Below are 13,691 nucleotides of genomic sequence, written 5' to 3' on the forward strand. Positions count from 1 at the left end.
GAATAATTAAAATTCACTTCGTGGATTCATTGCAAGATGCCACGTGTCCAAAATAGCAGAATTTTAAGTGCACTTAATACTGAGTTTGACATATGTGGTGGAATATGTGAGAACCATGCAACTGACGAACTGTTAGGGAAAAGAGAATCTTGCTTGGAATAGAGTAGCCACTATTTTTTATAGTTATACGCAGTTCATAATGGATGAAAGAGAATAAAAAGGCATAGCCGATATAGTTTACTTTTCATCTGTTTGATACGAGCGTGGAGGCTCCCGTATTGCGGCTCTAAAATTTTACATAGGCCTATTTATTAATTCGCATTACCAGGTTAAATTCAGCCTGCACTCCTTTTCCTCGACTGCTTTTATCTCTAGTTCTGGTCATCTGCCAATACAACTGTAATCTTATGTCCACATAAAAAACAATTGCCTACACGCTATATATATATATATATATATATATATATATATATATATATATATATATATATATATATATATATACGGTGCATACGGTGCATTAGATACATGTGCCTATAATAATTCTAACACCGCGGTATTTCACAAGTGATATCAGAGGCGCCGGAAATTCCATGCAGGCTGTTTCCTCGCATAACTCGAGACGCGTTTTAGTCCTGACCTTCCAGCGGAACGTCTAATTTTTTTATGGTAAAGCAGCGGAACTACTATCCCGAGCAAACAGACGGAGGGTGATAACATTTTCACATATAATAGCCGGATGGTAGGCTACAGCTGTTGAGGTTACTGGGGGGGGGGGGGGGCTACTTTACCGTAATACGAATTAACTACCGGTATTGAGTAATCGTTTAATTTCCTTAATTCAAATTTGCTGAGACAATTGTTGACTGTTTAAGAACGTCTACAGATCTCAAAAATTTTTGCTCCGCCCCCACTCCCCAGGACTCGTTGTGTCCTCTACAGGCCTAACAGTGGGCTTAAATTGGCTATACATGCAACTAAAGTATACAGCCTACTGGCTCGATTGAAAAAAAAAAACCAAAAACAAAAAAAAACCCCATAGACAATGCCGTACTAAACACTGTACGGCACGACGAAATATTAAGATTCATCACAACACAGAATATTTTCTAACACGCTAATATAGACTTGTCGGTATATATTAAGTAAATGAAAATTACCAAGAAAAAATTAATGTCATGGTTTGTAGCCTAGTACCGGCATAAACCTACTTTAATTATGAGCATAAGTACATTAAGTTCTACATGTAATGCGCTACAGTTATGGGTTGATTAAAATGAAGCCATCAGCTCTGATTCGTCACGCGACTGCAACCGAGAAATACAACGCGACTGGCAAGACATGTGTTCAACTTGGATTGACACATCATGTTATTCACGGCTATATTTAGTAAACTGTCTCATCTGACCAACACAAACTGCCGGAACTTTACGGTTTGTTGGTGAAATGTGGAAGGAAGTGTGGGAAACCCAACAGAGCGCCGTCAGGTGCTCGGAGATTGCCATTCGTTCATACGCATCGGCCACTTATATCGTATTCCAGGGTATTACAATCAGTCCATAAATATTCGTTATACTAGTGGTGCAAAACAAGAATAACATAAGGTAGGCAGAAAAATCTGAGACGGTCGGCGCGCTACAAGTTAGTAACTGGCCTGTCGAGTCTCGTAGGCAACACGAGGCTTACCACAAGGAAAATGGCGGACAGTGCGAGCGAGTTGGAAAGTGACACGAGTTCCATGGATGGAGGACCTACCATGAAAATGGCCTCTCCTGGTCACCTGGAACAACTTCAGAAGAGAATAGAGTCGTTACAGCAGGAGAATCGTGTTCTGGCGATGGAGTTGGACACATATAAATTGAAGTGTAAAACACTTCAAGAGGAAAACCGCGAGTTGCGGAAGGCCAGCGTGACTATCGTAAGTCAGTGTCAGTGAGGTTGGCGTGACCACCTGCCGAGAAGGACTCATCTGATTGTCAGTACTTTCTCAAACTAAGGCTGAAGTCATCGATTCTCTCTAGATTTAGTCATCTCAAAAATTTTTATGCCCTGATCGCTTTTTATATAAGCGTGGGCGGTCAGGATTGTTGAATGGAATATGTCATTTGCCATACTATTTGTATTATTATTGGACCAAAATATTGAGGCTATATCTTCTGCACTAACACTAAAAATAACAAGCGTTCAGCATGGGAGGTATAATCTGCTACTTGTTATCAAAACGCTTCATGCCAGGATGGTGAACACAGAGACATACATGTAAAAGTCTGGTGGCAGATCAAATTGACTTGTAGAGAGATATATATGACTTACTGACAGTACAACAGCCCTGAAAGACTCCAACACCGTTTCTGATAGGGCTTATGAACAATATGAGTTCTCGGGAGTTCTGTGTGGGAGCGCTCTCGCCTATACCGAAAGTTGGGGTTAGAACCCTGGTGGTACACGATCTTTGTGCATGAGTGATGGGCGACTGAAGCGTTTTCTAACTTAATTTCCTGATATATGCGTGAGCAACCCCATGCAGAACTCCCAAGGGCTTGTATCTCACATAGGCCCTATACTGACTTAGTGTCGTTGGAGTCTCGATGCTGACAGTTTTAATTTCGTACTCAACAAAGGCCAAGGTGAATTGTCTTTGTTATCAAGTCTCGTGCAAATAAAGGATATCAACCTAATGTCCTACTTTCCAAACCTACTGGCCACGCCAAAAGGCTCTACTCGCTTTAGAATAAATTTATTACAGCCTGTGAATTGAAGGCTTCCAAGGCACACGCTCCTCGGCCACTGCTGCCATCTTGAGCAGCTATACGCATGTCTTGCTTCTTTGTGGAGCAGTGGAAAGATGGAGATAGTGAGGAGTGTGGAGCTATGTAAGCCTTCATGTTATACGTCTATTCTAAAGTAAGTAGGGGCATATGGTGGTGGTGCAGTGGGTGTGGAAAGTAGAACTTTAGGTTCGTGTCCTTCATTTGCACCGGACTTGTTAGATAACAAAGACAATTGGTCTAGACCTTTGTTGAGTACGAAATTAACACTGTTAGCATTGAGACTCCAACTCGCTAGGCCAGTATAAGAAAAGGAGTTGGGGTCTGTCGGGCTAATAGTGCCGTAACACCTAAACAACACCAAATCCAAGTTGGTAGTGGCCCTAGGATGCCAACCAGTAGGTTGATAAATATTTTGATATGCCATAAACCATGGAGTTTAAACTCTGGACAAAGACCTTGTCATTCACATAGAGAGTATTGCAGTATAAATAAACACTCCACAATGTCCACTAACGTTTGTCTGGTCAAATACACCTAGTAACATCTCCACTATTCACTGCAAATTTGTCACTTCCCATTTGCCGCACACAGTTTTGTAAATGGCAAGTTTAGCGTTAGTTTCATCTATTTCATCTTGGAGGCTGAATAGGGGACAAGGCTTGGACTGTCAGTCGATTGAGAAAAGGCAACTCTAAAGGTTTCAGTCAATTCTTGTGACATTTTACAAGACCTAAGGACTTGGCAAAGAAAGAGGTTTGATGAAATGGCTGTATTGACAATCATTTCTATGAATTAGCCAGAACAGTTTAACTAAGTAAAGTTGATACTTATAAGCAGGCTTAATATTTGTTATTTGATACTTAGAAGCAATGACTGAACATGAACCTTTGTGTTTTGTAGCAAGCTCGAGCAGAACAGGAGGAAGAGTTTATCAGTAACACTTTGTTGAAGAAAATTCAGTCCCTGAAGAAAGAAAAGGAGACGTTGGCTATGAATTATGAGCAGGAGGAGGAGTATCTTACAAATGACTTGTCTCGTAAACTCCATCAGGTAATGTTCACTTAAAATTTCTAGAGTTCAGATGTAAAAGATGTGTTAGCATCCATTTTGTGATTGCCATAATTCACATTTTAATTAAATGATGACCCCATTTATGGACGTGTTGACAAATATCATTGCTTTTGGATGTTCCCAAAAAAAGACTGCATTAAAAATACACGTTTGTGTTTTCCCATGAATAGCTACGTCAAGAAAAGGTGGAATTGGAACAAACTTTGGAAAAAGAGCAGGAATACCAGGTCAACAAACTGATGAGAAAAATTGAGAAACTTGAAGCAGACACACTGTCGAAACAGGTCACCTTGGAGCAGGTAATGATTCTAACGAGATGTACATGTAGTTTGTCTGGTATTGGAGGGACCTCTGTGGCCGATGGGGTTAGAACACCAGCTCAGAGCAATGACCTGGAAGCCTCCCAGCAATGCGGTCGCTGTGAGTTCAAGCCCAGCTCATGTTGGCTTTCTCTACTGGTGTAAGTGGAGAGGTCTACCAGCTACCTGCGGATGGTCATGGGTTTCACCCGAGCTCTGCTCGGTTTCTTCCTTCCATAATGCTGGCTGCCGTCATATAATTCATATATTTTTGGATGTCTAGTACGGCGTAAACACCAATGAAATAAATAAATACCTGCACTCCTTTTTTTGAGCACTTCTTCACATTATCTTTTTCAAACTCTGTCCACTTTTAGAGGTGGCTATATTTAGGATATTGTAAGAAATATTCAAGGTTAGAACGTTTATTATTGTTATAGCTGAAAAGAAATCTTGGCGTGATGTTTGGTGGCTTGTTGCAATCCCTCAGAAAGACTACTGTATAAATTTTGAAAACTATTAAAAACGCAACGTGAGTACGCTCTTGGAGTTCTCAGTTACAAAATGTAATGTAGATAATCATGTTCAGGTCATTAAAATATGGTGGGTTTTAACTGTTGTCAGTTGAGACGAGAGAAGATCGAGCTTGAAAACTCTCTGGAACAGGAACAAGAATCACTTGTAAATCGTCTTTGGAAACGGATGGACAAACTGGAGGCAGAGAAAAGGTATGTGTATTGTGTTGTGATCATCGTACTATAATGCTTGCACTATTGTAAATCTTCAACCTTAACAACCACTAAAGAACTTTTTTGAGTTGAATTTATACATACAATTATTGTGAAAAATGATTTATTTGTGTCCTTAAAGATGCAAACTTCCTGAAACTGTGCAGATTATTTCTCTACACCTCTCTCAGAATGTTTCAGAATATTGGTGGCAGAGACGAAGGAAAAGTTTTGAAGAATGAGGGTAGTTGATTATCTCATAAAATCTTATAGAGTATGACAATCAAATAATGAATTGGTATATTGTAAAGAGGTTAAATAGAGTTGTACATCTACTTTTCAGAATTTCCTGGTCTAAATCACTGTTAGAGAAATAGTCTGAGATTGCCCTGATGTTATGTTTGGCAAAACTTTTGTTCGGCAAACAATGTTGTTTGGCCAATGATGGCCCCAAAACAACATCAGAGCGCGCTCCATTAAAATATCCGATGCAGTTGACATGAATTTGAGACAAAAATTCCTTCTAGAGTACGTCTCAACCCCGTGGAGTTTCCAGACACATATGTACCTTACATTTTCATAGGGTTGCGTTTCCTTGGTGATGCTCAAAGCGACCTGCTATACTGACAGCCTCGACATATTTGACAAAGGCACGTAACTGCATCAGGCAAACTTATCGTCAGAGCAATCTCAGACTATTAGAGAAATCAAGGTAGTGCGAGCGCTAAGTAAGAGCTCAAAGAGTTACAAGTGGGTTAGTCTGGTTAAAGTGGTTAAAATGTTTGGCATTTGTCTACTCATAGAATGCTTCAGGAGAAACTAGAACAGCCAATATCAGCGCCTGCTTCCCCCCGTGATATCAACAATGGAGATACAGCAAACAACTTAACACAACATATCGACAACCTCAGATCAGAGGTTTTGAAACTCAAAAACCAACTAAGGGCAGCACAGGTTGAGCGTAAGTAACCTACATGTAACCTTTGTAGTACATATGTGCTTCCTGGTTTAGACAAATTTAAATCGTAATTAATTTATTTATTTATTTGATTGGTGTTTTACGCCGTACTCAAGAATATTTCACTTATACGACGGTGGTCAGCATTATGGTGGGTGTAAACCGGGCAGAGCCCGGGGCAAACCCACGACCATCCGCAGGTAGCTGACAGACCTTCCCACTTACGGCCGGAGAGGAAGCCAGCATGAGCTGGACTTGAACTCACAGCAACTGCATTGGTGAGAGACTCCTTGGTCCTTACTGCGTTAACGCGCTAACCAATTGAGCCACGGAGGCCCCTAAAATCGTGGTGCATGTTACTAGTCTTTTACCACTTCTAGTAGCATGATGGCTATAAAGTTCTTGATTGTGGGAAAAAACATGAAAAAAAGTGGAAAGGAATGTACTGGATTTGGACCCTAGTTGCCAATTGGCAATTGGCCTAGTACTGAAGACTAGCATAGAGATTAGGTGGCTTTGATCTTCTGTTGATAGCCAAGAACAGAAATAATACATTGTTGCAGAGCTGATGCGCATTCCCACAGTAACTGCAGTAACTGCTTTCATTCAGTGTGGCACAAAGCTCCTGTGTTATTTACATAGGAAAGTTTTGTCAAATTTTTGTTGGTCACAGTGCAAAGTACATTAATAATTCTTGCAGGTTTGTAAGGGGCACCAAAGAGTGTGTTTTATGATTTTAAGCAGGTTTAAAAATGGACCTACAAAATATCAGCTTAATCTCATAAAACCTTCTCAAGAAAATGACATGTAAACGCTCTCTGTCAACTGCAATATTAGGGCAGAAGTAGGTCAGCAATTTTGAGCTGTATCAGTTTTCTGTCACCTGACCTACAAATATGGGGGAAAATTGAGCTTTTTCGCAATTTGCATCATAAATACACCTTTCAGGAAAAAAAATAAGACCAGATTTGAGATCTGGACGTCAAACTACGTCAGATAGCATATTTAAATATGGAAATTCAAAGAATCAAAAAAAAAAAAAAAATCATGTGATATCACTTCTGCTGTAATAGCTAAAACCTAATTTGCATAAAGATTGCATTTTTTTCTTCCAAATAGTCTCCAGGGAATGCTTGTTACGTGTGCTAAATTTCAAGACAATCAGACGTTGGGTTTTGAAGAAAATAACTTAAATTTTTTCACTTCAACCCCAAATGGGTGCCAGGTCACGTAAGTGAGGACACCCAAATCTTAACTTGTAAGAGCACATCTCTGGGTCTATCACGTACCTAAGTTTCACGCATTTCTTTTGAGCCCTTTTAGCTGTAGAAGTTTTATAGTTTTGAAAAATGAAAAAATGTTTTTGTTTTTTTTTTCGGCATGTACTACTTCCTGTACGCTGATGTCACTTCCGGCTATGTAAAAGTTTTCTGCTTGCCTTGGGATGATGTTAGGCCCAAAGATTGCATTTCTGGCTTTGTTGGTTAAGGAGATGTACCCACTTCCGGTTTTGCAAAAATTACATATTTGGAATCAGCATCCAGAACTTTGTCTGATAGATCTATTTGCTGGACATCATCTTTGGAAGTGTAGAAATTATTAGCAAAAAACAAATTATTTGGTCACATGACATTTTCACCCAGTAGCGAGCGTATGCAGTTTTAAATGGAGAAGGTACACAGTGACACCCTGAATGTACCTAGGTTTTGTGTAACTGCAGTTTTAGCTCATTCGCATTAGCCGTTTTGGAGAAGAAGATTTGTTGAGTTTTTCATCAGAATCCAAGATGGCCGCCAAATAGGTGACCATATCTGCCCAGAAATTTCGGCACACAAATTCAAGTCATACTAACACAGTCAAATTTCATAGACAACCGTTTTCACTAGAAACTCGGCACAGCTTTGCCGAGAATAATAATAATAAAAACAACTAGACAAAGAACTTGGAAGCCTAATGATCCGAACGATTTCAAGAGGTTTCCTATAAGGATACTAGTGTGGACCCCTAATAATAATCGTTACAATTTCAAGAGGTGTCTCACTAGGTTGCTAACGTGGACCCCTAATAATCCAAATGATTTCAAGAGGTGTCTCACTAGGATGTTAACGTGGACCCCTAATTATAGAATAAAATGATGATGTTCAATAAAACTATGGTTGCAGTAAAAACAGCCGTTGAACTTTCAGATTCAGTAATGTGTTTTCTTGTATATAGAAAGTATTAAATGTTATTTTCTTGGTAATTAATCATGTATGGTTTGATGTGTTCAGATGAACAAAGAATGGCACAGTATGCCAAAGAAGAGCAACACATCCGAGATGAAAATCTGAGGCTCCAGAGAAAGTTACAAATGGAGATGGAGCGAAGAGAAACACTCTGTCGTCATTTATCAGAGAGCGAGTCCAGTCTGGAAATGGATGATGAAAGGTGATCACAGAAAAAATAACATTGATTTGTGATAGATAAACAGTAACTATGGTTTAAGATTTTGATCCATACAGTCCTTGCTTCTTGCTTATAAGAGTATTAAATGTTTTGCTTTGAATTCAAATAGTGTGTAGCCAATTGTTGAGTACTAATTTTATAGATCTCTATGAAACTGTGATTGTGGTGTATTGTTTAAAGGGCTTTATTCTTATCTGCATTGCGTTTGGGCCCCAGATTTATCCCATGTTCACTGTTTATTGCTGATATTTCAGACACTTCAATGAGATGACAAAGCAGCATGATATGACGACAACCCCGAGTCATACAGTCCGTCCCCGAACTGTGTCCAGCCCCATCCCCTACGCCTCGCCCACCACCTCCAGGCCACTGTCACCAAGTAAGTCAACATGCATTTGAACATAAAGCCTGCTTAATAGTTACTGGAAAGAAGAGCTCAAGTTGGAGGATAATATTGTTCACTTTAGAATACTGTAATGCAGTCAAGTAGGTAGCTCTGAGTTTGCATAGCATAGAGCACAAGGTGGGTATGTTGTCAGTCTGGTGTGGGTGTCAGAATTGGGACCAGACCAGTCAGCACCTGAAATCCAAGTAATGTTAGATACATTCTTGAAATTTGTTGAAGGCACAGGACACAAGTGGTAAGCACAGGACACAAAATCATTTTCACTTATCTTTGCTTTTGTACACGAAGACAGTTGTCTGACAGTCAAACTTTACCACCGAGTGCTTCATAGAGCAGTTTGTAAAAGCTTTCAAAAGCTGATTGATGTCCAGTTTTTGTGTTAGTTTCATGAGTGTGAGAGCTAGATTTATATTGGATTTGGCTGGAGAGCCGGGTTATCTAATATGGCCACCATGACCTTTGTGGATGAACACAACTGAAGTATATGTATTGTCTGCAGAGTATGTCCAGAAAGCCAGTTCACTTACAAAAGGGGCTCTATAGTCAGTTGTTCAATCCAGTTTGTGAGCTGAATAAGGTTTCTCATAATTGTAGGTAATCTATGTGATAGCCCTGTATTTTGGGTAAATGTCATTAATATCAGCTTATATCTGACCCAGCATTTGTGATATCTTCTCAGGTTTGATATACAACCAGGCTTTTAGTCCTCCCAGTCCTATGAGACGAAGTGGGGCAGGACCTGCTGTGTTTCACTCTGGGCCTCCAGGACCAGTCGGCTTCCACCCCAGCACCTCTCCACCTGTCCACTCTCATCAAACTGCTGGCCCACATATCGTGGTATGGACTCCTAATTCTCCTCATACTTAATGTGTTTATGTCTAAATGACCGTCCAGTAACTCATTGACTTCTTCATAATTTGATGACAGTACTCAAGATATTATTAATGACAATAATTTTCCAGACATAGCACAACAATGGGCTTAACAGTTTGAAGGTAAAGAAAAAACTAAAATGAAGTGTATCTCAGGTGCAAGACCATTAAACAGTCCATGAAAATAGTTTAGTTTTTGTGTTTTAGAATTTTCCTGAGTAAAATGGTTTTAAAATATCAGAACTGCGGTGGTGTGCAGTGACCCAGAGGTTATTATAACATCACGTATATGCATTTAAAGTGATGAAATATGGTCCGAAAGGTATCCATAGGATCCCAACTTTCAAATGCATTTTTCAGTTTTGAAAAAAAAAATTCTAAAAAAATTGTATCCAGCTGTTTTGTGCACAGTTTTTAATGGGCTTTCATCAGACCTATACTTCATGTTAGTGTTTTCTTTGCCTCCAAAATCAACAGGTTTGTCTAAATGATGCAACAAAAACATTTTTTAAAATTTGAATGTGATTTATATGTTGATTCAGGCTGTGTGTAGGAGACGTCAGGGCATTAGTAAGTGCACACTGATGCAGGGTTTCTCACGGATGGTCATTATAATTATATTCTACCAATAAATTTTACTTAAATGACATGATTGAATTTTCCAACTTAACATAATAAACGTATGTGTATAATATATGATCACCTATCATGTCACTTAGTGAAATCCAGCTTCTGTAAGTGTCCTGTTCTCTTGAGTATGTGGTGAATGACAGAAGTAAGTCTAATTATTGTTTATCTTGCAGAGGCCTCAGCCCAGTCAGGAGAAGTTTGCGAAGCCAGCAGTGCCGGGAATGGATCGCCATGATCAGACGTGACTTGCAGGGAACAGGGGAGATAGCCTGATCTCTGTTCTCCAGTGACATGATGAGGGGATGAGGCTCCTTGCGGCTTGTCCCTCCTTGGCTGTAAATCTGCTTCATGGTCACGTATAGACAAGCTGCCTAAAGAAGAGCGCTCCTAGCTTACCAATCTCACACATACCATGCCAGTCTGTTGGCGAGAGCAGCATGCTGCAGTCTAGAGCATTATTCATTCTGTACAGGGTTATTGTGTTTCTGACATGGAATCCATACTCGAGACTAGATATCATCCTGTTTATGTTGTGGCATTTTTTTGTGTTAACCTTTGGCATTTGTTCATGTGAAGATGCATGGATTGACATAACTTATGTTGTAACATTAGGTATTGGTTACCGAAGATAATCTAAATGTCCAGGTTATGCTGAGAGTATTGTGCTGCTGGCGTCCTTCATCTAAATGTTTTTAAGAGGTGCCTTGATTTTCCAACCGTAGGCCTAATCGGTTAGCAGTTCTTATGAGGTTATGCTCAAATGAGTTGATAGAGATTTTGTTGGTTTAGATTAACCTGCTGAAATTATACACTCTTGTTAGAAGTGGCTTTGTTCTGGGCATATTTGTATGTTTGGGCACATGTGCAGTGAGGCAAGTGGTCTCATCACATGATGCTTCATTACTTAATGTATTATTTGTCAGCACTGCTGTTGCATTTCATGTTTTATTTTACGTTGTTTTTCTCTTTCTTTGTTATTTAATTTATTTGATCTGTTTTGTTGACAAAGGATTTCATTTTAGTTTTATTCATGGAAGACGACTGTCCAGTCAGTCCATGGCCTTTGACAAGTTGCCTCCCCTTGGCTGTCTCTGCGTCTTGGAAGGCAGCAAAGCGCAGATTTAGTCTCCATGTTTATCATTAGTTATGGTTTATGTTCTGTTCTCCTTCACCTTTAATTATTATAGTGAGACTGATATTTTGTAATCATATTCTCTCTTCAGGAATGGTGTCAGCATAACCATCTACTCGATAGAAGTTAGATAACTTACGAAAAGTACTAGTATAAATTAATCTACCTTTATTACCTGTCTGCTGATTTAAGACAACTTTAAGTTGTGGTCTTAAACAATTGTAGATGATCCAGTTGTTGGACGCTGTAGGGAAAGCTCTAGAATGGAGAATTTGTGGGAGAGATAATATGCAGCTTTCACTATAATTGATTATGTGACAGAAATTGTGATTTTATATCGAAGAATTATTATTATTTTAATTGTGCTGAAACCTTTTTTCTTTGTTTGTTTGAAGTTGACAGGAATTCATTGTTAGCATAGTAAAATAACGTATCTGGATTAACTTTGGAGCTGTAACATGGTGTAGCTCATAAGTGGCTGGAGAGCCAAGAGCAAATGGAGACTTCATAAAAACTTAGCCATCACTTGGAGTGCTTACTGTTACTATTTGTGATATAATTGTTGATTGCTTCATGTGTGTAATTTATCGCTGCTAGCCATGATGCTAAATGAGAGAGGCTGGTGTGATATATGTATATATATAATTTGTCTTTTTGTGCCAGCTTCATGTACAGTATCTTTCCAAACAGGCAGTGTCCCGGTTGTAATGCTATGTTGTCGTAACCACACTAATCTGACCGCGTGAGACATAGCTTGAGAGGAGTTGCACAATTCTGTGATTTTTGTTTTTATGCAGGATAAGAATATTGAGTGTTTTTTAGGAGTTCCTGTTGAAATTTTATTTAAGCATAATGTAAAGTTTTGAGTAAAACAGACCTTTTGTAAGCCATGATAAATGTAACTTCAACTAGAAAGTGATTTAGAAAGCAGACTTGGTGAGAGATGTTTTTTTTTTCTTTCTGGGAAGAAATATGATCCGAGTTATCACCATTTAATCACATTTGATTATCAACGTATCATGTGTACGTAACTTGTATGAAATTCCTCTGAAACCATGTGAATGTGAAATAATAGTAACTGTCCGAAATCAAATTTGTATTGTTGTGCAGTTGCATGGATATTGCCACATGTATTGAATCTACTTGCAACTGCCCAGGTGTGCAGTGGTATACATAAATTTGTAATATTTTGAATAACCTACGGTGCATTTAATGCAGCTTTTTGTTTTCTGCTTACCAAGCTTTAAAAAGCCTATCTTCTTCTGCATTTCTGTTTTCTTTCGGATTTATGTACTTATTAATAAATACACTCTGGCCCAGGCTAAAGTACAGTAGGGTTGTTAAAATGTAGATGGTTGATCTAACTTCGAAGGTTAGTTCGGGCATTGGGTGAGGAATTGGAAACGTGCGTCTGTGTGAAAAGACCTGTATATAACTTGTAACGTCCGCGCTTTGTGTTCTGGGACATTTCCGATTATGGCTTTATAGCTGCACGCAGTTGTCTCGTGACACATTAATAAAAGTATTGAGAGCTTTTAAGGTTGAAATTCTTGTCCACTTTCTCGTTGTTGATTTCATGTGATAATTTTGTGTTGTGCATGAATATCAGTGCTATCATAACGGCATTTTAGAGGTTTCGGGAAAGGCTCCATCCTGTGACAAGATATTAAGACGGGGATGTGTAAGTGACTTAAGTGAAACTTAAGTGTATTTCACACTCTTGACGGATTTATCGGCAACAGCTTTAGGTGATTATGTTTATTAGGTCTCCTTAGAGCTTGGTCCTGTTTCCTCCTGCCGTAAATCTGGACCCTTGTTTATGTTTCAGAAAAAATAGCAAGATGTAAGGATCTTGCACTAATTTGGACATGCGACCTATGTATGTATGAATGAGATTCGCTTCGCCCATATACACGGATAGTAAATGTCTTCCATATCTAGGGTTATAAATGTATAACAGTATATGTCACCTGATTGTAAAATAAGAATCATTTCGACCTTGGGTAGTTACACAAAAGGTTTGGGTCACTTCCTCACCGATTGCACCCATGACGTAGCTCATAAATTGGTGTTGAACGCATTACTCGACCATAATTTACTCATATGCTGGTAGTTGATAGGCGAAAACTTCCCCATGTTACATGTATCATCTCCAGCGAAAGCGGAAAGTGCGTGCACGAGGAAGCATGTAGGTGATACCCAAATGGCTTGATGTTCGACCACCGGTGCAGGGCCAAATAAGCCGTCAGCCGTGTATTGCCACCATGCAAGAACCGAAGAAAAGAGAAGTGCTGTTGATTATAGGAAACTGCCAGTCCAAGGCTGGGATTGAACCGTTGTGGAAGTACAATTGAAACCGTAACTTTTGAAACGTTACTT

The 13,691-nt window shown here is 39.2% G+C and overlaps 1 protein-coding gene across 1 annotated transcript; it reads left to right on the plus strand.

The window, feature by feature from the left end:
* Positions 1-1,536: 1,536 nt before the first annotated feature.
* Positions 1,537-12,843, plus strand: LOC135470665 (coiled-coil domain-containing protein 6-like). The gene is made up of 9 exons (XM_064749703.1): positions 1,537-1,918; positions 3,672-3,821; positions 4,013-4,141; positions 4,766-4,869; positions 5,673-5,830; positions 8,098-8,254; positions 8,527-8,651; positions 9,358-9,515; positions 10,354-12,843. The coding sequence occupies exons 1-9, from the start codon at positions 1,697-1,699 to the stop codon at positions 10,423-10,425; spliced, it is 1,275 nt and encodes a 424-aa protein (XP_064605773.1). The 5' UTR covers positions 1,537-1,696; the 3' UTR covers positions 10,426-12,843.
* Positions 12,844-13,691: the final 848 nt, after the last annotated feature.

This window comes from Liolophura sinensis, chromosome 1 (genome assembly GCF_032854445.1).
Source record: "Liolophura sinensis isolate JHLJ2023 chromosome 1, CUHK_Ljap_v2, whole genome shotgun sequence".
NCBI classification, from domain to species: domain Eukaryota; kingdom Metazoa; phylum Mollusca; class Polyplacophora; order Chitonida; family Chitonidae; genus Liolophura; species Liolophura sinensis.

Bases quoted from the DNA above. Each gene is read 5' to 3' on its own strand.
- LOC135470665 (XM_064749703.1), top strand. From the start codon at position 1,697: ATGGCGGACAGTGCGAGCGAGTTGGAAAGTGACACGAGTTCCATGGAT. The intron at 4,870-5,672 runs GTATGTGTATTG...GTCTACTCATAG, and splicing joins AAACTGGAGGCAGAGAAAAG to AATGCTTCAGGAGAAACTAG. The intron at 8,652-9,357 runs GTAAGTCAACAT...ATATCTTCTCAG, and splicing joins CTCCAGGCCACTGTCACCAA to GTTTGATATACAACCAGGCT.